Genomic DNA, 25,955 nt, shown 5'->3' on the forward strand with positions numbered 1-25,955 from the left:
CGCTCGATTTAGCGGAAACGGGCACGCGTGTCCTACAGCAGACAATCGGGTTGAGTCTGATGCATGGAGAATGCGTGCTTTATCCCTACGTGACACTAGCATTGTCGCAGGAGTCGTTATGCTCGATTTCTGCGCGTCCCCCTTCAAACGCTGCATGTGTTGATGCTGAACAGTGGTTTAATCCAGGGAGAGAGAGGAGAACCCTGGAAAATGCCCCTTCCATCAGGAGGTGTTTCAGACCCTGGCGGGGAATCTGCCGGCCTCGCTGGCTCGGCCCGGCCCGTCTTCACAGCTCATTAACGCCCCTGCTCCGGGCAGATCCCTCGTTACGCACGCGAGGTGCTGGAGCTCGGTCGCTTCGTTATTGATCCTATTTTTAAATGTCGTATGGAGACCCATTGAAGGCGATGGCTTCATTCTGTCTCAGCCTGTGTAGTCATGGCTCCGCCCCCACCTCAGACGACTTGTCTGGATTGGCTTCTGATCAGGGGCATGAAGGATTCTGGGATAGATCCTCATTCAGTTCAGTCAGTTTGATGGTCAGTAGTAATGATCTAAATTTGTTTGTTTCCCGCTTGGAAAATACAGGCACAGCACTAGTAGGTTTTGTTTTATATCATGTGCCTGTTTATAGCATAGTGTCTTTGATTAGCTCTAAAAGGAGTGGTGAGACACTGATGGATATTGGTGTTATTTAAGGTTAGGTAAGGGTGATGCACCTGCTTTAAAATTTGCCCAAGGTAGGTTTGGACCAGCAGTATGTGTTTCTGTACGTTTCAATATATCATTTGCATTTGTCACTTTATATATTCATAGTTCACAGTCATTTACCCCGGAGTATCGCTTCACAGATATGATGTAATGTGTGCCGTTTATTCACAATGTTATGTTTGCTATGCCTCATTTATCCTTTAATAGATTTTCATGTGTATATTATTAAATAACTGTTTTCATATGTTTATTTAAAATTAAGATTCTCAAATTACAGCTCAACTGAAGCAGTGTCTCCAAACTGCAGTGGGGGATTTTATTGTTGCTGGGAATTTATTGCCTGTCTAACCAAATCAAACTGAATCGGTGAAATTCTGGTGGTATACAATATGTGAGTGCTAAATTAATATACTTTCCAGTGTGAAGAGAATTCATTACAGGTGCGAAAATGCACACCCCCCCCCCACCCCGAAGCGCTCCAGGCACTCCGACCGGCTTCCGCGGTCTCCCCAGTTATCTGAGCTCAGAAATGCGCGAATAGCCTGCAGCTCCCGCGCTCTTTGACTGTCCCGCCGCACCCTCCCACACCTTCACGCCGTACCGTCGACACTCCACACACCCGTGTGTCTCCGCCTTTAACAGCCCGTCCTGACTCACATTCTCTAACCTGTATCCCTGTTGAATTTTTAACACTAATAATTTAATTCTAAGTGGTTTTAAGCCAGTGAAGAGGGTATTTTTTTTCCCATGCTCTGTTTGGGCCTGTTTTATCCCACTGTAGTAGGTGTGACGTTACTTTGAGCTGTGCTGGCTGTGTTAGCACAGTTAGTATCCCTGCTATCGTGACACAGAAGTTAGACACGCGGTACAATGCGTTTCTGCCTGTATTAGTGTCACGTGACCTTTGCAGACGTCTCTCCGGAGCGGCCACTTAGGCCGAGGCGGTCAACGCGGAGCGATTTGCAGGTGCGGAGAACATGAGCTGCCTCTGGCCTGGCTCAGTGAGGCAGAGGTGCGGCCTGCAGATTAGCGAGTGTCGTCCATCTTGAGGAAGCAGGAGAGCCTGCGGTCGCAGAGCATACTGTAGCTCCCGAGCCTTTCTGTCGACAGGGACACATTAACTGGATCGTGTTTATTCATGCTGTGATTCCTCTGTCTCTAGGTCGCATCCCTTTCCTTGTCTTCTGGGACTCTGTGTGTTAAATCCATCACATTTTATATGCTTGTGAAATTTTTGAAGATTTTAGTTTAGCGTAGCTCTGAAAACGTTGTGACATTTATGTGCCATGTTTAAAATCGCATTGCGGCTGGGGGGGCGTGAAGTTTTGTGGGGTGTTATTATGAGAGAATATTAATTGTGTGTGGGATAGATTGACATGTGAGGGCTTTTGTTCGCCCGCAGTCGTGACCTGCTGCAGGATGTCTTGGACACGGACCTCAGCAACGAGGCCTTTCCGTTCTCCACCCACAAGCTGGTGCAAGCTGCAGGACATCAGGTGAGTGTCTCAGAGCTCCAGTACTGGGCCAGCATATATATAAGTACTTACACGCAAACTCACATGTAGTGAACAACATATACATACATGAAGGCAATGTGTGCAGTTCCTCACATTCTGTATTCTGTAAATAAAGGTGTGCACATATACATACACACATTTATTTTTGTACATGAGGTCAGGATTCCAAGAGGTACATTGTGCTTCAAGCTTTTTAATTAAGAAATTGTCTCAAGAAAGTAGAGTATAACATTTTGTGTTACCCTTAAAATTGATTGATTTCAGAGAACGCAAAGAGAACCTGGATTGTGATTCCTTACATAAAGTACTGACTCATGGCATAGCCACGCGCCAAATATCTTCATAATCAAGTAAAAATGTTTGTCTTAAAATATAAAAAGCACAGGAACAAAAAAGGCTTTCTTTTGCTAAAGCAGTATTTATCAAAAGAACCACAAACCAGAGGCAGTACTATTTTCATGCGCTTCCAGCAAAATCAAACCTTGAAGGATCCAGTCGTGCTGTGGAAAACAGCAAATGTCTGACACGTAAAATGGGGTTTTTATATTCTATGTTGCATATGTGACATGGGGTGGGGGGCAGTGTGTTACACCCCCAGGGCTGGGTGATCAGATCCCTCCCCACTCTGTGAGGAGCTTGCATGTTCTCCCTGTGTCATTCAGGATTCCTTCAGGCATGCCAGTGTCCCCCCCCCCCCCCCCCAACTGACAGCCGTGCAGTCAGGCTGACTGGTGTCTCTGGATCCCCCATAATGTGTGATTGTGTCTGTGAACGTGCATAATGTGCCCAGAGTGTCCCCCAGGCTTGTGCCCTGTGGCACAGCCCCCAGGCCAGGCTTAGCAGTAACACGCCAAGGGGGAATAGCCTGAAAATCATGACGTCATATGCTACAACATGAACAAACTGCACTGAGGAGCAGCGGTCGTAAGGTGAGGCCCGCAAGGATAGGCAGACACAGGATGCAGGATAATTACTAAACACCATAAAAGGACCCCCTCAGAAAGTACCGCAGCACTGAATCGGCACGTCTGTGGCCTAGACTTAAAAAACTTCCCATCCTGAACTTCACAAAGCTAACATTCATGTCACTCAGAAACCACTTGTATCCAATGCCAGTTATCTGGTGTTAGAAGCACAAAACCTGGATCCCTGAGCAACAAATGAATAGTAATATCTGAGTCATGGTGCATGCTCTTTCCTAGGACAGGTTTAAGTTTGTGGAAAGGTGAAGGAGGCCTTCCGCCCACCTCGTCTGCTGCCAGCGGTTACGCTCTGGGCCCCGCAGTGGCACCGCAGTCAGATCGGGGGAGACGTTCGCTCAGATGATTACGCTGCATGGAATGTAGCACGCAGTAATATCAGCCCATATCGAACGTGCATGACAGCAACCCAGCTAGGACTGCTGCTCTTCTGAAGGCAATGGGAGACTCAAGTCCTTATTTGGACCTTAATAGTATTATATTTAATTCAGCCCCTGTAGAAGCATATGTGATATTTCAATATATGTATATGTTAACCCCATGAACCTGTACAGAAAAAACTATTTGAGGAAGGATGGATGGATGAACTGATGGATAAATAATGTTTTTTTTTTTGTAATTTTATACTAAGTAAACATGACATGGGTCTGTGGCATGTAACTTTATTCTGTATATCCCAGCCTAGAGGATGGAGAAGTTTTGATTAAAAATTGACAGTGTAACAGGATGGTGTAACAGAGATGGCAGTGTAACAGGATGGTGTAACAGAGATGGCAGTGTAACAGGACGGTGTAACAGAGATGGCAGTGTAACATGACAATGTAACAGAGATGGTAGTGTAACATGACAATGTAACAGAGATGGTAGTGTAACATGACAATGTAACAGAGATGGTAGTGTAACAGGATGGTGTAACAGAGATGGCAGTGTAACATGACAATGTAACAGAGATGGCAGTGTAACATGACAATGTAACAGAGATGGCAGTGTAACATGACAGTGCAACAGAGATGGCAGTGTAACATGACAGTGCAACAGAGATGGCAGTGTAACATGACAGTGTAACAGAGATGGTAGTGTAACATGACAATGTAACAGAGATGGCAGTGTAACAGGACGGTGTAACAGAGATGGCAGTGTAACATGACAATGTAACAGAGATGGTAGTGTAACAGGACGGTGTAACAGAGATGGCAGTATAACAGGATGGAGTAACAGATGGCAGTATAAGAGGACAATGTAACAGAGATGGTAGTGTAACAGGATGGTGTAACAGAGATGGTAGTGTAACAGGATGGTGTAACAGAGATGGTAGTGTAACAGGATGGTGTAACAGAGATGGTATAACAGATGGCAGTGTAACATGTCACTGTAACAGATGACAATGTAGTAGCAGTGTAACATGGCAGTGTAACAGAGATGACAGTGAAACATGACACTGTAACAGATGACAATGTAGTAGCAGTGTAACATGGCACTGTAAGAGAGATGATAGTGTAACCGAGATGGCAGTGTAACCTGATGGTACAATAGAGATGGTGGTGTAACAGAGGTGTACACAGAATTGACTGAACAATTAGAGCCTTACCATTATTTCAAAATTATTTCTAGCTCCTCTATTTTTAAACTTAAAAGGCCCAGGACTGGTATCTGGGATGTGTAAGTCTGAAGAATCATCCAGCAGTGACCCACTTCAGCCATGAGTGTTTAACTGGGGGCCTAATAGCACCCCAGAGCGTGCTGCCTTTCTGCTGGACAGATGGCCTGCCTGACAGGCAGAGGGAGCGCTCACAGCCGTCCTATTCCCTCCACTTACTCGCTATTCTCTGCTGGTCCCTCTATCTTATTATTCCTCCTCTGGCTTTGCATTAAGTGACCTGCAAGTGTTAATAGCTAAAATGCATTTTATTTGATTCATTCATTATGCATGTGAATTATGGAGTCCACAATGTATTGTCAATCCCCACATTTATATATATTGTGTGTATGTGTGTGTTGTTGTTGTTTTCCATTCAGTTTTTTTACACTCTAAAAACACTATTTTCACCTGGGGCCAATAAATATTCATAGAAGCCTGTACTCAATATTAAACATCTGTATATTAATTTAATGTATAATTTATATAGTATTTTACATAATACATATGCAAAGGCTGCCTGTGAAATATGTTGACTGTCACACAGTGCTGTTGGACGGGGGTTTTCCTGAGTGTGTAAATACCAGCGTGCTTTAGGATGGAGCGCTGCGACTTCCCGCTGGTCGCATGGGGACCCGCGCATGGAGACCCGCGCATGGTGGCATGTGTGCGTCTGCTGGACAGATGGCCTGCTAGACGGCACTTCCTCTGAGCCCCACCGAGCTGTCGCCGTCTCTCTCTCCCCTCGGCTCGATGTGAAGGGTTCGGGTTAAGAAGGAGCTGGAGAAATATAGCAGAGTGATCAGAAATCGATAGCTGCTGGCGTCCTCCGATACAAAGCCGTAAAACATCGTTCTGGGCCGTCAGCCAATCACAGACAGTCTTATAAAGGAAGCTGCCCTGATGAACGGTCTTGGCGCCAACTATGCAACCAGATGGTTGTCTTACTGAATTTTTGTTCGTCAGTGTCACAGATATATGTGTGTCTGCCCTGCCCGCTACCTTTGACTTGCTGGTCCACTCTGGCAAAATGGGCAGTGTGGAGGCTGCGGGCCATCGGGACCAGCTTAAACCCAAATGAAGGGCGTGAGTGCTGTTGGCGCCTTGCATTGCTGTTCCCTACCCCCTGCTGTGTAAATGTGGTTTGGCTCCGGGTGACTGAAAGCCTGGCTAATGCCGTCTGGCGAGGTCGTAGCTTTTGTGTTCAAACTGCTGATCCAGCATTTTAAAAAGCCAATGACTCCCATAGATTAGGGGTTCACTGCAAACCAGCAATCAAAAATGCAGAACATCGGGGATTGTTTGAAAAATAAAAAGGCATGGCTTAACAATATTTAGCTTATTTTTGGAAACCCGCCCCTCCTCCGGACCCCCAGTGTTCTGCAGCCTGGGGCTTGGGACCCCCTGCAGTAGATGGTATGAATATTGCTCCCTAGTGCGTTTAATCATGAAGTCCAGCCTTGTCAAGTTTGTGTCTCTGTATGACCTCTGACCCCTCTCTGCCCCCAAGGTGCGCGCCATGCGTCTCTCATTTGTCGGTGAGATGGGATGGGAGTTGCACATCCCCCGGGAGTCCTGTGTGCCCGTGTACCAGGCCGTCATGGCAGCTGGTGCCAAGTACGGTCTCTGTAATGCCGGCTACCGAGCCATCGACTCCCTGAGCATCGAAAAAGGTCAGCCAGAATCTAAACTGCAGGCCTCCTGAAGGAGGCCGTCATTTTGGGTCGCCTGCCACCTAGGTTACGGGCTTCAGTGAAGCGTTGCAGCTATGGTCAGGCTGAACTAAACCCAGGTCACATGACTCTTATTAGGCCAAATGACTCATTATTCCAATAAAAACAATTTGCTACCCTGACTGATAAAACAGAAGAGAGAGACAAGTCCTCAGACGAGACAGTATGATTTTAATTTCCAATAAAAGTATATTATCATGGTTTCTGTAGGTTTTTATATTCTGGTGGCTCCAATTAACAATCAATGTAATTTTGTTTAAATATATTATGAGGAAAGCAAATGTTGGAATGTATGAAAGTGATCAGGTGGACTTCCTCATGTAATGCAATTTTTTAACTGCTCTCTTTAGACATTTGGTTTAATTAAAGGGAAAAAAAACATTCAGGCATGCTGGCTGTGTTCAGTGTCTGGGAATAGCCGCTCTCTTGTCGTTCTCGCTGCTTGGCACTGCGCAGGGTACCGGCACTGGCATGCGGACCTGCGTCCCGACGACTCGCCGCTGGAAGCTGGCCTCGGCTTCACCTGCAAGCTCCGCGGCTCCATCCCCTTCCTGGGCCGCGAGGCGCTGGAAACCCGGCAGGCCCGCGGGCTGCGGCGCCGCATCCTCTGCTTCACCGTCAGCGAGTGAGTGTCCGCACCGACCCCCCCAGCTGTGGGCGAGTCATGTGACACGGGGTCTGTGTGGTGGCACTGAAACTGCGGCCCGTTGCAGGAAGGTGCCGATGTTTGGCCTGGAGGCTATCTTCAGGAACGGGACACCCGTAGGCCACCTGCGGCGGTCCGACTTCGGCTTTGCCCTCGATAAGACCATTGGCTACGGCTACATCCGCGACCCGGATGGGGGGGTGGTAAGTACAGCGTTTTGGCCACTGCATTTCATTGGGGGGGGGTCGGCTGCGTGTCAGGCCAACCTGCTGCCTTTGTTTCCCACTATCTTCATTACTCTCCCAGTTGTGGGAGGGCCTGGTTACTTGCTAACAGGACCATTAAAGGCAGATGGACAGTTCAGGTCCAGCTTCAGGTCCAACCAGTTGAGTATAAAGAGTCATAGTCTAGTTGACTCCCTAACTGGTTGGTTGAAACAAAATCTTGGTCTGGATTTGTACTTTGTGAACCTGAACTTTCTAGCTCTGATTAAAGGGATATTCTACCATTATATTCCAATCCCTTGGTCCATCACTGGTCAATTTCCAGGTAAAAAAGTGATCCCATATATGATGATGCTGTGGGACCAGCAGCAGCATGCAGTTTTAACTCACAGCCAGGAAAACCTATAAACATGTTTATAGAATGTATTTCTTGTGTAAACGCCCTATCACAGCAGGGTTAAGGGCCGGTTGGCGGAGGTCATCAGAGTGCTCGCAATTTCTCATTTAACTGGGAAGAATCCAAGTCCTGCTCTACGTGTTTGTTGGTCAGTTATGTGCACTGGGATCTCCACCGCTCTTTAATGGAAATGTAAAGGGGTGGCTGTAATATTAATGTTAAATATGGGCCACAACCCAAATGTAGCACTGTGCCCGGACCTGACTACTAAGAAGCTGGACATAGCTGAGTGTTCTGTCCAATGTCTCTCTAATAATCTGTCTCCCTCCTTGGGGGAGAGAGATTGTATTTTCCTGTTGCTTTGTATCCATTTTAAACACATTTTATATCAGTTTGCATCAGTTTTTTTCCCAAACAGCATTGGTCCAGTTCAGTGGTCTGTTTCAGAACAAATACACTTTGCCCCCAAAAAACAGCTCCAAACCCGAGCCACCAAACTGGGAGTGAGACCAGGCGGCATGTCGGGTTCGAGATGTGAGGTCAGGGCGCTGAGTGTTTAGGGCTGATGGCCATACAGGCAGCCTGTCTCTCCTCCGAAACTGTGAGGAGATCAATGGAGAGACGGGACTGTTTGGAGAAACTGGCTGAAAGGTGCAAGAGAGCCAAGACTCAAGCCTGAGGCCATTGGTCTACCTGTGCTTTTTATTCTAGTCGTATCTCTGAAGCTTCACCCCGGTGTGGTACAGAAGCACCTGCCACGCAGGCTTCCTGAACCTCTCACGACTGCTGCTGGTCGGGGGTATCTGGGATACTCTCATTCCATCTGTATGACCCTGAGACTATGGTGAACTGGTTCCAGTGGTCAATGACTATGGAAGCACACCCCCTCCCCTTCTATCAGTCCTGTGTTAGTAATTAAAAAGGGAAATTAAAACAACATAAAGATATTATGGTGGGAGAGAAAAAATCTAAAGGGCAGATACACTAAATGGATGAAAGTATTGGGACAGCTGGCCGTTACACCCATAGGAACTTTTCTGGCATCCATTATAAATCCATAGGCATCAATATGGAGTTGGTACCCGCTTTGCAGCTGGAACAGCTGCCACTCTTCTGGAAGGCTTCCCACAAGATTTTGGAGTGTGTCTGGGAATTTTTGCCTATTCATCCAGAAGGTCATTTCAATCTCCGTCTAGTTCATCCCAAAGATGTTCAATGGGGTTGAGGTCAGGGCTCTGTGTGGGCCAGTCAAGTTCTCACCCAACCACGTCTTTATGGACCTTGCATGCTGGAACAGAAAAGGGCCTTCCCCAAACTGTTCCCATACAGTTGCAAGTACAGAATTGTCCAAAATGTATGCAGACCAAGACATTTTGGACAATTCTGTGCCTCTAACTTCTATGCTTCCAACACACTAACCTGTAGGTGTAATGGCCAGGTGTCTCAATACCTTATAGAGTGTATGTTCCTTTATAGGTGTTGCATTTACATTTACGTATTCTGCTGTTTAAAGAGCACACATTTGAAATATTTGCTGCGTTTTGAAAAGAAGTGGAAATATAGTTCAGATGGTACCACTGTAAAATATTTTTTGTTTTTTTCCCATTTTGCAGGTAAGTGCTGATTTTGTTAAAAGTGGGAAGTTCACCATAGAAAGGATGGGTGTTGTCTACAAAGCCGCAGCCCATCTGAAGTCGCCCTTTGACCCGGAAAACAAGCGTGTGAAGGGGATCTATTGATTACCTGACAGGTTGAGGTACTGCCGCTACAGCCAGTATTATCTTGTTAGGAGCGCCTGGAGGTGCCTTGATCACATGGTCCGTTGTGACAGCGCACACTTTGCAGTGTAGCTAGTTTGCTCTGATTGTTGAATGGATTCAACTCAATACTATCCTCCTCAAACCTAATGTGATCGTCCACTGTATTTCACAATTCATTAGCCTCAAAAAAGAAAACGAACATGGTAATCTCAAATGGTGCTTAAAATTTTCCATGTTGTAGCCATGTGAGGATAACCAAACGATGTTCACTGTGAAGGTCTTAGATTTTCCTACAACTAAATTCTGTTCTTGTAATAATAATCTGATAATGAGTTACTAAGCAGCTCTTCCTGTTTACTGCGTGAGATGACATATAAATATTTTAATATTGTCTTAATTGTAAAGGTGAGCATCCTGGAACCTGTTTAAGGTGGTATGGAATCTCATCTTAACTTGACTATTTGTTTACATGGGTGAACTAATACTAGGCATAATTAAATGTTAAAATGTTTATTTTATAGTATTAATTGCATTTCTGAAGTCATTTCTATTCCAGAAACCTGTCATCCAAAACCATACCGAGCATTTATATCACGAAAGGTATCATTACTGAGGCGATATTTTTGTTTCTGTTTTTGAATGTTCTAGATAATTGTTAATTATGGAGGTTATTTGTTGTCTAAATAAACCATTTCTCAGCACTAGCTGGTTTACAAAACAAAATGATTTCGTGTTTATCATCTTCAGAAGAACGGATTGTGAACTTCTGGAGCCAATTCCATGAATTCTGTATCCTCTTCCACTGTTGAGTGTCCTCAAGAAAATGTCTAAGGACAGCTTTGTCACTTTTTGTTGATCTCACTGAAGTCACTGTACTTTACTGTCACACAGTAGAATTCTATTTCCGTGTGTTGTAGACCCATTTGTGCCAGTCACAGCAGTCTGAAAAATCTAAGAAGACTTTGTGTGACCCTAACATGAATTATTTTCAGTACACTTCATTGAAACTTGCTTTTCCCATTGCCTGTGTGGGTCATTGTAAGTGTGGTAACAATAGTAATCAGTGCTCTCTGGAACCAGGAAATTCTTGGTACTGCTAATAATATCAATGATCTCGCTCTGAATCCTGCATTTTCATGTCCTGTAGATGTCACAGCAGTACATGTCATATTCAGAGGTTTATTGTATAAACAGATACATGTATTTGGACATATGTTAAGAACCTGTAATTTTGTAATGGCGTCACGATGAAGTTGAATAATATCACAGTGTAACAACAGGTTGTAGGTGACTGCTAAAATAAAGCAAACCCTTGAGTAAATGAAATATACGAATCGTAGCGTAGGTTCTTCCAAATTATGTATTTTTCATCCCATGATGCTTTGGGTCATTTATGAAAATGGGTTGACCCAGTTTCCCATTATATTGGCTAAATAGCTAGAAGAAAAGATTTCTTTGATGTTGAGGGGAGGGTAGGTACCTGGGGGCACCTTTGGGGGGTGCTATTCAGTTTACATCATGGAGGGTTCCATCTTATTTGATGCAGGGAGTAATTTCATAATTTCATGCAAATAACCAGGTCCACTCAACCCCTTTTATACAGCAAAAAAACAAAAGAAAATGCCAATGGATACAAAGCAATCACGTTCATTCTACAGTGAAGCATTTCAACAATGTAAATACTGGCTCTTCCATCGACCTTATTAAACTGTTGCAGAAAGTCGGTGGATGGTGCCTGAAACATGCTAATCTATGGGATTTCTCATAGAATATTGCTGCAGTGTTTTAATAGAATTCCATACATTTGCAGAATCTATCCAAGGGCAACTTTTTTTTTTGCGCAACTTGAGGAAGTCAAAAAAACTGTGTTGATGTTTCTTTAATTTTCGGAAAGGTCCAAGTAGTTCTGAAATCAGGACAAACTCAGGTTTGATTAAATGATTAAAACTGCTGTGAATTTAATAGCAATTGTTTAGAGGAGAGAATGGACAATAAAGGGAGTGTGAACGATGACCTGTCCTATGATTCTCTTAAGTGGAGGTGGATCTGCATTATCAGAGGCTTTGTAGGGAAGTCATCTCACCTCTACCTAGGAGGAGCCACCATCCTACCCATCCTCAGGCTCCATGGGGCCGGACAACAGTGGGAGATTCTGATTGGCCCGAAGCACGTCTACAGCTTTCACAAGGATACTTGGTCTTTGGGAGGATGCCGGTGACATGAGGCAGTTCTTGTTTCTCCCAGTCTCCCTGTCGGGGAAGGATAGACTTAGTTGAGGAAGGTAGACTTGGCCAGAGCCTGTTTTGCATGTTTCCATGCCTCCAGGGGTGGCCATCTCCTTCAGCAGGGTTGTGAAACCGCTAACTTCCCACGGTTCGCTTGTCTCGGTAATTAGACATGCGAAGGACAGTAGATGCAGGCGGCCATCATAGAGCCACATCAGATAGACTTCACTTGTTCCTTTGTATTGATTCCAAACACGTTCGTGTTCCTCCCCACAAGCCAAAGATGGATCACTGCGAGAGTCGTCATCTAAAGCTCTCAACTGCAACACATTGTTTGCTTAAAGCGAGAGCAGCCAAGTGAAATCATTATGCATTCTGGGACACAATGGCAGTATGAGCCTTCCAATTCTATCTGTATAGACAGGTTGTTTTTGTCCACTTTGTCAAGCCCATCAACAGCAATGTTGCTGTCAAATCCTTGAGGAAACAGACTTCTCTGTTCTGTTGCTTATGCATGGATTTGAAATTGTGTTGTCTGTATTTATTAATTGAAGCACTCGTACTTATGAGTCCTTTGGAAACTAGAGGCATGCAGGCCTTTACAGAAGATTTGCAGATGGAAAGGGGGCACTTGGTGCTCCTACTCACGGGGAAGAGCTCTGCTGTGGACTGGTTGCAGTGCATGGTGATGGGCGCCGTGTTGTAGAGGGAGCTGAGAACCTGGCTGCTGAAATTGTCCCAGGCCAGGGAGGTGAACTGCTCTGTCACATCAGCCTGCCCACAGCTACAGGTCTCCCTCCCCTGAAACCTAGTGTGATACAGTGTCACTTATTGGACGACATTATTTTGTTTTTAAGAAAGTGACTTTCTGATTGGCCCTATATTCCACTACTGGATTATAGGGTGGAAGTTGATTGGATGGAACTGAATGGACACCCTTTTGGGGGAAGGTATAGAACATGCTGGTTAAAACTTCAAAGTTATATGTAAGTAAGAGGTAGAGAGAACCAAGTGTAGCATTACCTGTTAATGAAGGAGAAGTACTTTTGCAGGTACTCTGGGTCCACGTGGCTCTTGCACAGCTCCAGTTGAGTGCGCGGATAATAGTGAACATAATTCACACACATCTCCTCCATAATTCCAAATCCCCCCTGTTAAGGACAGGAATGGGCCTTGATAAAGCTGCTCTGGTGTAAACAAGACTACCTGCATAGTGCCCAGATCTACCTCTCTACACACAATACACTTTAATGTAATTCGGTTTAGCAGAACCTACCATTTGCATCACACTATATGTACCTTAGGAGCAGACTGTAATAGCAAAGGAGAAAATTAAATCTGTTAAGCTGTCATTCACAGAAACAGGGCAATGCCTGTCAGTCGCGAAGAGCTTTTGGCTTAAGTTTGGGAACCAACCAATCAAATTTTGTCATAATAGTCACAAGGATCCAAGCCAATGATGATCTATTTTACTAATATGTAGAGAATACAGAAAATGATTATTCAACAAGTAAATGAAGGGCAGATTTGTGTGATTTTAGAATTATGGGTAGAATTCTTTTTTTGTGGTATATGTCTGATTTTAGTGAATTTGGCATATTAGCAAGGCCAGTCAGCTTGTCCTGTGAAGGTTATACTCATTTGTATTGTATCCTGTCAACTTCACTCATTCCATCTCATTTCCTCTGTATTGCATCCCTGAATCCCATTTCCACTGTGCTGGGGGGTATTTTGTGAGCTTCCTGAGTACTGGCTCTATGTTTTCAATTTCAGTTTGATTTTTACTTTGACTTGTCTTACTCCGAACATTCATATCCCCCCTGCATCAATGTAGAGAGCTCAGACATGGCTGTGAGAATTGCCCCTTCCCATTTTCAGCTCAGAAGGTGACAGTGACCTTGTTTTGGGATGACTATGAGGTCAGTTCTGTGTCTGTGCAGTAAGGATGTGATATCAACCCAATGTGTACTCTCCCAATCCAGGGGGCGCTGTTGTAAATGGGCTTCAGTCTGGGATTCTGAAAGAATGGAAATGTCAGCCTGCTTTTCCTCCCCGCCAGAGTACAAATCGGCCCCTTTCAGACTACTGGGAGACATGGTCCATTGTGGCATCCATAATGCTCTGAGCAGGAGCACTGTGTGTGTGTGTGTGTGTGTGTGTGTGAGGGATTCTGTGCTTGAGAGCATGAAGTACTCACCACTGTAGCACGTTTTCTCTCTTCAGTGTTATACATACATTGAGTGAGAAGGACGTCACCCTTTGTACGACAGACAACAGAGATACCAAGGATCAGTCTTCTGGGCATTGTGTATTTCCTGCAGTTTTTGTTTTACTATCCCCAAGATGATTGACAGGTAACCCAAGATGATTGACAGGTAATATTCTGACACACTACACTGTAACAGAAGACATGATATCTATAACCTCTTCTTCTGTCTTAGTAAAGAACAAATACTTACTGGTAACACATTTACTATCTTCTTTAATGTCCTGATAATCTGGGGGATGAGAGTAGATGCATTTGTAAATATTATTGTGCTCAACTGAAAACTGCATTGGATGGGAAATTGATTTGGATGGGGTTCATTTTATTTTTAATGAAAATTAAATTCTTAGATACATTAGAACAGTGTTTCCCTATCTGGTCCTCGGTGAACCTGACAGTCCATGTTTTTGCTCCCGGGTCCCAGTAGTTTGGAGCAAAAATGTGGACTGTCTGGCAGGGAGCTTGGAGGGAGCAAAAATACGCACCGTCTGTGGGTCCTTGAGGACTGGATTGGGAAACAGTGTATTAAAATGTGGGCCAGTTTGTGCATGATCAGAATTTTCTTTTGCCTGTTTAGTTGCTATTTCAGTTCTGGAAAAACAGAAATGAAGTAAGACTTTTATAGCTGGTGCTTAGGATCCCATTAAGTTGTGGGATGTATAGCATTTACCTGGTAATGTGTGCTGAAATGTCTGTATAGTATTGTGTAGTATAGTGAATGTATAGTATTTACCTGGTAATGGGTGCTGAAGTGTTTGTATAGTATTGTGTAGTATAGTGAATGTATAGTATTTACCTGGTAATGGGTGCTGAAATGTCTGTATAGTATTGTGTAGTATAGTGAATGTATAGTATTTACCTGGTAATGGGTGCTGAAGTGTTTGTATAGTATTGTGTAGTATAGTGAATGTATAGTATTTACCTGGTAATGGGTGCTGAAATGTTTGTATAGTATTGTGTAGTAAAGTGAATGTATAGTATTTACCTGGTAATGGGTGCTGAAGTGTTTGTATAGTATTGTGTAGTAAAGTGAATGTATAGTATTTACCTGGTAATGGGTGCTGAAGTGTTTGTATAGTATTGTGTAGTAAAGTGAATGTATAGTATTTACCTGGTAATGGGTGCTGAAGTGTTTGTATAGTATTGTGTAGTAAAGTGAATGTATAGTATTTACCTGGTAATGGGTGCTGAAGTGTTTGTCCTCTTGCACCATCTCCACCTCCTGGCCCCCCCTCACCAGCACAGTCCTCACACTATACCCTGCCAGGTGCGTGTGCAGCTGTGAGGCGAAGATATTTATCCCTCTGGGCGGCAGAGCCTGGGGGTGGGACATGGGCCGATTGTCAGCCTCGGAGGCTGGGGGGGTGGGGGGGGGCATGCTGTGGCCTGTAGGCTGGAGTGGGAATTATCTGACTTCCTGCTCTTTTTCTGCTCATTTGGACCTTGGAGGGTTATGCCAGTTCTATGGCCATGGAAGTGTTCTGTCAATGGCCTCACCGTCTGTGTGCACTTGGCAGTGCAGTATCCTGTCAGCTGGAAGTCTCTCATGCCAGGGGGAATGGCCATCAGTGGTGTGTAGACCAGGCCCAGCTCCATGATGCCAGCATCATACTTCCTCAGGGTTGGGGTGTAGTACAGGCGGATCCCAGACCAGTCCTGACGACCTGCAGCATAGCAGCATGGGTAATGAGGAGAGGACATCAGAAGAGAAGGGGTCAAGGGGCGGAGGAAGGTGGACCTTCCATACCTGTGATAAGCAGGGGATTGTGATAGTGCACCTCCAGACGCAGGAATCTGGAGGATCCTGGTCCCCCGAGAGAGAGGCCGGCATCTGAAGGGTAGTAGAATGCCTGAACATGGAGGTTTTCGTAAACAAACAAAAAAAATGTCATTCTCAGCATGAGTGAATCATCCACTGTAATTTAGAACAGTGTCAACAAATGCTGTGGAAAGCCAAACAGGATCAGCAACCTAGAGCAAGGCTCCAGTCATGCATGTAGCTGTGTTTTATGTAATCATAGCCAGAGGTCTATATAGCATTGCTCATATTTTGTTTGGTTTATATGAGTTTTGGCATGCAGACTATCTAGGATGATCTGTTATAGAGCAGATGATGCCATCTTTTAATGTTTTTATTCATTTTTATCCTCTCTCAGTTGGAGCTTAGATATCCTCAAGACATTCCCTTAATTTCTATTGTTGGTCTTCTTATTAATCCTGGTCGTGTAGTTTACACCTCTCCTAAAACTCCAAGTTGTCAGGACTGACATTTTTATAAATTAAATAGCACTAAATCAGTTATTTCTTAGGAATGGCAGGTACGTTTATCATACATGTAATGTAAGTAGATGTTTCAGTTCACATCCAAATAGTCTAGCTGTCACCCTAGAACATACTAACTAGTGTAAAGCAGTAGATCTATTCTGACAATACTCAGTAATGGCTATTACTGCAGATTCAGTCCAGACCTTGAATCTGGAGCTCTTAGTTGATAGGGAGGGTTTATGTAACTGTTCCACTTCCACCTCCATACTGTCCATAGTTTTATAATGCCCACATTTCTTGACAAATATAAACACAAGAAGTCCTGAAAAAAGGCTTCCCTGTTTTCCGCCTAATCTCTTCTCCCCAGCTCTGTTTCCCACCCAGCAAACACGATTTGCATTTATTTAGCTCTTTTTAATCCAATCGGAGTACTCTTGTTCGCTAGCAGTTCTTGGCCGCGGTCCTCGTCCATCGAGCCGCCTCTGTGTGGTATAGGCTGGCATCAGCCTTGTTAAAAATAGGCCCCACTCGAACATGAGAGTGCTCCACACGGGCTCCACCGTCGTGTCTTCAGACGCTCTGTGTGTTTTATGCGGCTTGTTGTCTTATCCTCCCAGGGTTGTGTGTTTTGGTCCCGTATATCGGTGACTGACTTGTGGAAAGGGGAGGCTTCCTTAGCTAAGTGACCGTGTTCACCAAAGATCATCTCCTCTGACAGCCCTCCCCAGCATCAGATGTGATTTATTTTCGCACTCAGGCCAGCCTCCTGCCAGCTGGATTTTATCTAACTCCCGTAAATTTTTCATGAAGCAATTTAAGGTACATTTCTAGAACGGCCTCTCTTCCCACATGAGAGAATAAGAATTAAAGGTACAAAACCTTCTGAATTAAATTTTATTATGATAGTTGTAAACTAATGAGGGAACTCATCTCGTGCTTTTGCCATAACCCAGGGCCTGATTAAGGCCCCCATGAATATTTATGTTGCATTGTGTTCATGCTTCACGAAGCCTATTATTGATCCTAGCGGAACGTCGGACTGATGCGGAAAGTTCAAGAGGCTGGGCTGAGCAGGAAGCTGTGTCGTCCTCATTCTGCGTTCATACAGCCGCTTTGCAGCATTTGTTTGAAAAGTCACTCACGTTCTTGCAGTTTTATACTTTCATGCACTTATTTTTAACGGGGATAGAAGGTTCAGGTTCAGAAAGTACAAATCCAGACCAAGATTTTGTTTCAACCAGCCAGTTGAGTACTCTATGACTGTGACTCTTTATACTCAACTGGCTGGTTGAAACAAAATCTTGGTCTGGATTTGTACTTTCTGAACCTGGACATTCAACCTCTTATTTTTACCAATCCCATGTTGCCATTCTGACTGAGTGGGTATGGCGCTGGCCCCTTCGTCCAGAGGTTCAGGGTTTGAATTCTCTCTGATGGCCTCCTTACTTTCAGGGTGCCCTTTTGGCCATAATTAGAAGGTGGCCGGTCCAAATCTCAGGCCCGGCAGAGCAATGCTGCCATTGGCCCCAGAGCAAGGCCCTTAACCCCCATTTCTCTAGGGGTGCTGGAGGCCGGCCAGCCCCCAGACCCCCTCTCACCTCTGTATGTGTCTGTCTTCTTCATTGTTTTACTTCTTCTTATTCTTACTGTCTTATGGTGTATTCCATTATTTTATTATAATTTTTATTAGTGTATCTCATTGCCATGTTTTCTCCTTTTGAGTCCCCAGCCTTCTTATTTGCTCTTACTATTGTAAAGCACTTTGTGACCAGTGCCTGTGAAAAGTGCTATATAAATAAACTTAACTTAGCTAGTTACTTCCTTATGGGCAAAAAAGACAGTTTCCCCACAGGACTGATTAAAGCATCGCTATCCGCTAAGGTAGCGGGCTGACATTTACAGCTGCCCCGGTCACGGATTCGCCTTGCCCATTACACTGATTAGCTTATGTGTGAGCTGGTTATTCTGGTGGTTACCTCAGCCCCCATGGCCCAAGCCGCCAGCACGTGTCGGCAGTAGTTGAGTTTCCTTGGTTTCATCTTGGAGTCACAGGAGCCGCTGTACTCGGGTACGTTCTCCAGCTGGGGAGCACACTCAAAGACCTCCATGTGGTGGACGATGGCCTCGTTACCGCGGGTTACCACCGACTCGTACTGAGAAGACAGAACTTGCTTGTTACTCTTACTCGCTTTAGAAAGTCCTTCCAGATGCTACAGTTGTTTACAGAACGAGTGTCTGATGTTGCCATTGTGGAGAAGAATGTGGTACAGAGTGTCGTGTCTGAAACTTTAGAGGCTAAGATGGGCAGAGTAGGGAACATGCAAAGTCATGCTTGGAATGTAAGAATGTAGAAGGTTACCATGACGATGTGGTTCTTTGGCATATCGGCGGGGAGCTGGTAGATATGGCACCAGTATGTGGTCTCCTGCTCTGGAATGGTGATGCCGGGAGCCAGGATCTCCAGAGTACGGAAGTCTGGGGGCAGCGGGGGGGAGGGGCTGTCTGGGCGGAGCAGCAGAACGCGCTGCACCCCCGGGTGGATGAGGGACAGGTTGAGCTTCCGCAGGGCGGGGAGCGGCTCCTCCAGCAGGCCGTAAATGAGATGCACAGTGCCCTCCTGCACACATATTGCATCACACATTGCATCACACATTGCATCACACATTACATCACACATTTCATCACACATGATGGGTAGTGTCTGGATAGAATAAAATAATACATGGATCATACATTGGTTTAATAGTTTTAAAATGGATAAAATGTCAAACTAATAAGGTGTGATAGGTTTCAATACAGCCATCTGTTAAGCAGTGGAATTAGGAAAATAATCTGTGATGAAAAAGATGATACTGATGGATCTGGTGGTCAGTTCGTAGCCTGTTTGCTGCTCTCACCTGTATGACGTAATCCCTGGGGTCACATGTACTGAAGGGCCTCCTGAACAGCAGGTAAAATCCATCCTGTGTGTCCTGCACCTCTAACAGCTGGTAGTCCTGCTGGCTGTCCAGGGTCACATGACCACTGCCGTCACTCCAGGCATCCTTGGAAGGGACATATACATCTGGGGTCATGTGGAACTCAAAGCACACTTACTATGACAGTCTCACCTGGCTGACGTTAGGAGAACGTGGTGCTAATTCTACAGCGGTTGAATTAATGGCCAGTAGAAGGTTTGGCCTCTCCTCCGTTGTCATCTGGCTTTCTTTATTTAATTTCTTTCCTTCCTTGTTCCCCATTCAGTATTACTCTCTCTAATGATGTTTAATGTATCACAACACATCCATGCAAAGCACCTTGGGACGACTCTGTTGTGAAAGGCGCTATATAAAAATTTTATTGAATTGAATTTGTGGACAGTACACACTGTCAGAAAAAAGAGTATCGATTTGTACCTTTGAAGGTACTATTACTTGTCACTGGGGCTGTACCCTCAGGAGTCTGCCTGTTGTAACTGTAGCTAATTGTACCTTCTAGGCACAGAATTGGAGTCTGAGGAGTTTTTTGTACCTTGGGGAACAAAACCAGGGCTGTCCCCAGTGTTTAGGCTTCCTGCTTAGTTTTAATTTGTAGTTCACTGGAAATTGAACAATATGTGCAAGAAGCTAACAGTGCGGATGGCCCAGAGGGTAATCTCAGGAGTCACTGCAACAGCTGGTCCTGTCGCATCTAATCACCAGACACAAGATTATACATGTAATTACACACACTTTCCTAGTTTTTTCTACTAATAGTTCAGGTCAACATATTAAGACTGTAAAGCCTCCCTGACACAGACTCGTTAGCCAAGGAGACCGTTTGTCGGGATGAATTAGCTTTGGTCTCATAATCCACGTTTGAGTTGAATGTTTATTTCCTCTCGTTAGACGGAGGGTAACGATTGGGCCCATTTTTGATTAATTTCAAGGAAAGTGATCTCAGGGGTAGAGACCTGTTATGCATAGATAAAGTTGGAAATGGAAACTTAGTTTGGCTCTCGACTTTGACGCTTTTCTCACGGAGCTGGCATGGATGTGGAGCAGCGAAAACTTCAACCCAAAGTGTGGGTGAGGTGGGCTGTTCTTGACAGCACAATCACCACAGGGTTCATCTGCTTTGTTCTCTGAAATAGAATCCATGCAGAGAGTGTCTGTGTGCCGACTGGTATAAATATAGCCCCGTGGTGTCAATCTGGGCAGGAAAATAAGGTATCCATTTAAAGAAACGCCTCAGTCACGATGCAAGTCGAGCGAACGCCACCATTTTTGAATAATGGCAACTAACGCTGTACCTCTGCCCATGTAGTTTGTCACAGGTAAAGCCTCTATATCATATATATAGTTCCAATGTATGTAAACATTATAGAATATCTACAACATACCAACGAAAACAAACATTTTAAAAATAATGGTCTTGCTTTCCCCCTTTTGAAATTATTTTTGGCATTAGATAAATGCTGCCAGACATTTGGAAATTCTGGAGTAAGCAGAGCCTAAGGAGAATCGAATCACCGTCTAAAATTCAGTGGTTTCGGTTACATTTGGCTTCCAATATTGAAACATATTAACGTATTTAATATTCCATGTTGACATATTTTGGATTGGTTTCGCTTTTAAAGATGGTAACTAAACATCATTTATATGAAAGCCAATCGCTACACAGTCTGAGCAACGGTGGATTGGCAGAAGAATGAGAATCTCCTGGAGATGCAGGATTGGCTGTGAAGGGAAGGAGAATCTCCTGGAGATGCAGGATTGGCTGTGAAGGGAAGGAGAATCTCCTGGAGATGCAGGATTGACTGTGAAGGGAAGGAGAATCTCCTGGAGATGCAAGATTGGCTGTGAAGGGAAGGAGAATCTCCTGGAGATGCAGGATTGGCCGTGAAGGGAAGCCGGCGGGACGACTGTGAGAGAGCAGCCTACTGAGGATCCACCCAAAGTGTCCCGGAGATGAGCTCTACAGGCAAGGAGCGGCACATGTCTCCTAATCTAGGCGTGTTACACCGGTGGACCCCAACTGAAAATACTAGGCAGTATTTCAATAAAAAAGAATGCTTATCAAACTGTATTTTTAGTTTTTTTTTGCTTTCCATTCAATATTTATAAAATCAGAACATTTTAAATATAGATCTTTGTTGCAATATGTAAATAAAAGGATAAGATGTATAATTTGTTTTGGTTTAAGATCGTTGGCCCAAGACATTTCTCAATTAAACAATAAACAGTTTGTGTGTGTGTGTTTGTGTGTGTATGTGTGAGCAGGTTTACCTATCCTTATGGGCTCATAATGTTCACATACGTGATAAATATCTGTTTTTTTCCCTTATGGGGACCGGTTTCCTGGTCCCCATAAGGGAAAACTCTATTTTATAAACATTGGTGACTGCTATGAAACAACTAAAAATGCAAAAACTGTTGTATTTTGTTAGGTTACTTATGGTTATGGTTAGGGCAGGGTAGGGGTTAAGGTTGTCATAGTTAGCGTTAGCATTTTTCCCATTGAAATGAATGAGCGGTCCCCATAAGGATATGTTTACCCTACGTGTGTGTGTGCGTGAGTGTGTGTGTGTGTGTGTATTTCTGAATTCAGCTCAGATTCCATGTGAACTGAGCCTTAGATGGTGACTCAATCAAAATGCAAATGAGAAATCCCTGTTAATCTAAATTCAGGGCAGCATTAATGTTATTTGTTGATTTGTATGGGATTCATTCCTTTTAGCAATAGACCCTCTCACAAGCCCTTTTCCTTACAGTACTTACAGTTTGCTTCTGCCGATGTCACCCTCTACTCCTCTATAAGAGTGACACATTATCAGCATCATTCATTTAAAATTTTAGGCTTTTTGGAATAATCCATAAATATATTTCAGAAATCAACTAATCAATTTATAGAAAAATGCATTTAATAGCATAATATGCTGCTGGTAAAATGAATATTTAAATACAATAATTGCCTCCCCAGATCAGCAACTGTCAACTAATGCTAATTTCACTGAGGCTTTGTCAAAACAATCAGCAAGTCAAGTCATTGATACCTTTCATGTAACGTAAACATAGCTCTTCATTTAACTTCTCGTCACACCAAAGAATTAGCTAATCAATTTAACTATCAGTATAGTATAGAGAGTGATGTTTCATTTAGAGAAATCTATGTCAGTCTAATTATTGGTTTTGTCTGTAGACTGTCAAAATTTTAGTCTGCTTGAAGTTGAATTGAAGATCATGTGTTGTGTAATTTGTTCAGTGTTTAGTTGTTCTGTAATTTGGACATAAACTGGTTTAAGTGTTTTCTGCATGATTTAAGCTGGCAGCCATTTGATATTCTTGTGGGAAATGTGACTAAAGCTCTATATAAATTCCTGCTTTCAGATACTCCAAGACTGAAGTCAAAATTAGCAAGGGGGGAGTGTAATGTGTAGAAAAAAATATTTGTAACCTTTGGAGGGGATATAGCTCACAGAGCTGGTTAGGAATGCATGTGTCCAGGGGGTGCAGGTTTAAGTCTCAGCTCCTAAGAATACTTCTAAATTGCTCTAGTAAAAATTTCAAGCTGCACAGAATTAAGTTTTTAAAAAATCTTTGCATAAGAGCAGTGACTAACCTACTAAATATCATTGGAGAGGGATGATAACTTGTTTAAAGTTTAGAACATTTACTGGTTTCTTACATCTATTTTCATGCCAAGGGATGAATTATCATTGCATTGAACGATTCTGAGGAATTCGCAGCTATTTCTGGTGACTGGCATGAACAAGTGGGCACCTTGGCATGGGCTCTGCAAAAAGATGAGCATCAGTACAGCCTAATTTCCATGAATTTATGAGTCAGACAGGAATTCTGAAATCAAACGAGAGATGCAGAGTGCAAGTCCCTTTCACTGACAATCATCACAAAAATATTTTTCAATTACTAGAATATCTGGTGCCAACACATCCCAGTTTTATTTGGATGCCAAACATGAAAGGTTATGAAAGGATTCTAAAGTATTTTTTAAAAGCGACATGTTCCCCGTTTCCAATTATTTTGTTTTAGGTTTGACTGAATGCTTATTTAAACCTCATAAATTGAGCTTAACAGTATAAAACAGCTCTATTTGTAATGTATGACTTTCACTGTGGGTTTTAAATGCTGGTAAAGCAGGCGTTTTAATTTGCCACTTAAATTTCTCTTAGAGGAACCTCAGCTATTAAAAATGCGATAACAATGAAAATCTGGGGAAACGCCCCACATCTGCAGACTCTACGTTAGCTTTTAATAGACTGTCGCTAACAATTACAAGTATGTATTTCCACTAGTTAAATAAATTCATGTAAAACCACATCCTGTTTAGTACTAAGACGAACTTTGGCAGGCTTCGGGAAGACTCATTGCATATTTCACAGCTCGTTCTCACACTACTATGAACTTTACTGGGTTTGTCTTGAATTTTTTTCAAAATAAGTATTAGAGACTTGGAGATTAGATAAATATGTCTTGGTTATTTAAGGAGCACCGAGGTCTTCGATGTGGCCATTTGTAGCGTTTTGAGTGAGACAACGAGAAGTGGTTTCAGCTCTTACCCCAAAGTAGGACCTCTTCCCGTCGCTCCAGAGCACGACCAGATCCGCATTGAAGATTTCCCCCCTGTCGGACATCCCGAGCACCACGCCGTACTGCAGGTGGCTCACTCTCAACTTCAGGTAGAGCTCCTGCTGTGTGTAGCTTATGTTCCAGGACAGCTGCAGGTTTCCGTTGGGGTCCAGAGGGATATGGTAGGGCAGGGTTGCACCTGGAGCACTGCCCGCCTGGAAGGATGCCACCAGGATCACCACCAGAGTGGCCAGCGTGGTCAGATACATCACCGTCACATCCTGGAGATTAAGGTCTCTGTTTAGCAATCTCATCTTCTGGTTGGCCTGCGGCCCTGAACTGGATGCGCAGGTGGACGATGGGAGAATGGATGTATCTCTTTGTCGTGGCGTCTCTCTCCGGCTCGGTCCAGACCTCGGTCTTCAGCTTCTCGAACGTTCTTATCCACGCTCTCTTTTCTGGTTCTTTCCTTTTTGGTTCTGTTTCACTGACACTGGCGATCTCCTTACCCCCAGACTTTAAGAGCTTTAGCTCATGGCACCAAGTTATCTGACCAGCCTAATTGCATTATTTTGGTTGACGAAATTTGATTGTTCCTTTAGCCCTCTGGTCAGGCACTTTTTCGACATCTGCCAGTCTCTAATTGATCCTAATTGACCATGGACATTATCAACGGCAATTCAGCCAGGCTAAGTGAGGGTTATTGCCTATTTAATCTTTGGTAGGTTTGGGCTGGCTGGATCTGTAGGATTCATTGACTAAATTAGAGAAGGTGTGTGCTACAAATATTCGTTTAAAGTGTCTGTTTTCATATCAAGTGGCAGAATCACCAGTGATCCTTGTGACCGGCTCTTCAGGTAGTGAAAGTACAGAATTTGATCAGCTTGCTATGAACCAGAACCGTAAAAACAATCAAAATAAGTATAAATGTCAATGTCAGCCAGTGAGGTCAATTCTTAAAATTCATTAAAATACACAGCTACCACAACAAAACAAGATAAAAAATGGTTTACAGTAGGACCATCCACACTTTCATTCTGAAAATATTACTGTCTTTGCATATGGATATCGATTTATACTGAGTGTTAAAATTTAACGGACCCCACATTCTAACTCTCCTGTCATATTCTATCTGTACTCAATGGGCAATGTAGAGTGAGCACTCTGCCTAACTGCCTTTGGATTATGGTGTGGGCTCAGAGTACACAGAGTAAGCGCGCACACACACACACACACACACACACAGAAATATAACCCACAACTAGGAACCTGCAAGGCTGAGCCACTAGCCAATGGGCTACCAGACCATCCCTTTCACCGTTTCACTTTATTAACACAATTTTTTAAGTTTAACTTGTTTCAGTTTGTTTTCAAATGATAGAAGAAACACTACAGATGTAAGAAAACAAATAGTCACTTAAGGTGGAAACCTGAAACTTGATTATATAAAAACTGAAGCTCAGCTGGTGCATATAATGCATACTGCCATTGATATCAAGTTTACGGTTATTGTTCATGGATTTTCTTATATATAAACTATCACTGGTGAAAATAAATGTGAAAAATATGCCTTCAGGTGTGTTTGAAGGTGATGAATTCAAAGCAATATCCTTAGACAGAAACGCCCTTCATCAGCGAGGAAGACAAATGGTGGATAAGAGTCCTGTGCTGTGGCAGCAGTTAAAGAGGCCTGACAGTGTCCTCTTTGTCAGAAAGGTGAGCCTGGACCTCATACTTCAGGCTAAGATTTTTAGGGAGGGGGGGCGGAAAGGCAGGAGTGGGGGGGCAGAGGAGATAAGGATGAGGTTAAGAAGGGACCAGCTGCCGGTTTGGACAGGGAGGCAGGACGGCTAATGAAATGATGGAGGTCCCCCGAGGCGGCTGACGGGATTTATGTCACGTCTAATGTGACAATACACCGGGTTTTACTGCGAATCCGGCGGGCTTTTATATGTTGCACTCCAAGCAGCACCGCATTAATGCATCGGACGCATAAAGGAGGCCGAATAAAAGGTGCGATGGCGGAGAACAGGGTCGTGACGGCAGGG

At 43.9% G+C, this 25,955-nt stretch overlaps 2 protein-coding genes across 4 annotated transcripts in view; one reads left to right on the forward strand and one right to left on the reverse strand.

Moving 5' to 3' along the window:
• The window catches only part of sardh (sarcosine dehydrogenase), a 43,738-nt gene extending 32,808 nt beyond the window's left edge, over positions 1-10,930 (forward strand). Inside the window, exons 17-21 of the mRNA XM_023831877.2 lie at positions 2,114-2,207; positions 6,355-6,517; positions 7,034-7,202; positions 7,291-7,426; positions 9,458-10,930. Coding sequence (XP_023687645.1) covers positions 2,114-2,207; positions 6,355-6,517; positions 7,034-7,202; positions 7,291-7,426; positions 9,458-9,583 — 688 coding nt within the window. The 3' untranslated portion in view covers positions 9,584-10,930. The remainder of the gene's footprint in view (positions 1-2,113; positions 2,208-6,354; positions 6,518-7,033; positions 7,203-7,290; positions 7,427-9,457) is intronic.
• dbh (dopamine beta-hydroxylase (dopamine beta-monooxygenase)) lies at positions 7,101-24,503 on the reverse strand. Of its 3 annotated transcripts, none has more exons than XM_072714577.1 (13): positions 23,898-24,503; positions 19,258-19,404; positions 18,720-18,977; positions 18,337-18,513; positions 15,843-15,945; positions 15,593-15,759; positions 15,270-15,413; positions 14,289-14,327; positions 14,027-14,086; positions 12,853-12,980; positions 12,478-12,637; positions 11,688-11,853; positions 7,101-7,228 (listed from the first exon to the last, which is right to left on the reverse strand). In XM_072714577.1, the coding sequence occupies exons 1-12, from the start codon at positions 24,219-24,221 to the stop codon at positions 11,722-11,724; spliced, it is 1,839 nt and encodes a 612-aa protein (XP_072570678.1). In that variant the 5' UTR covers positions 24,222-24,503; the 3' UTR covers positions 7,101-7,228; positions 11,688-11,721. The 3 variants fall into 3 exon arrangements, with proteins under 3 accessions (XP_072570678.1, XP_072570677.1, XP_072570676.1); XM_072714576.1 differs by lacking the exon at positions 7,101-7,228 and adding an exon at positions 10,947-11,510; XM_072714575.1 differs by lacking the exon at positions 7,101-7,228 and having other exon boundaries at positions 10,947-11,853; positions 23,898-24,502.
• Between the last annotated feature and the right edge of the window lie 1,452 nt (positions 24,504-25,955).

This window comes from Paramormyrops kingsleyae, chromosome 7 (assembly GCF_048594095.1).
Source record: "Paramormyrops kingsleyae isolate MSU_618 chromosome 7, PKINGS_0.4, whole genome shotgun sequence".
In the NCBI taxonomy this organism is placed as follows: domain Eukaryota; kingdom Metazoa; phylum Chordata; class Actinopteri; order Osteoglossiformes; family Mormyridae; genus Paramormyrops; species Paramormyrops kingsleyae.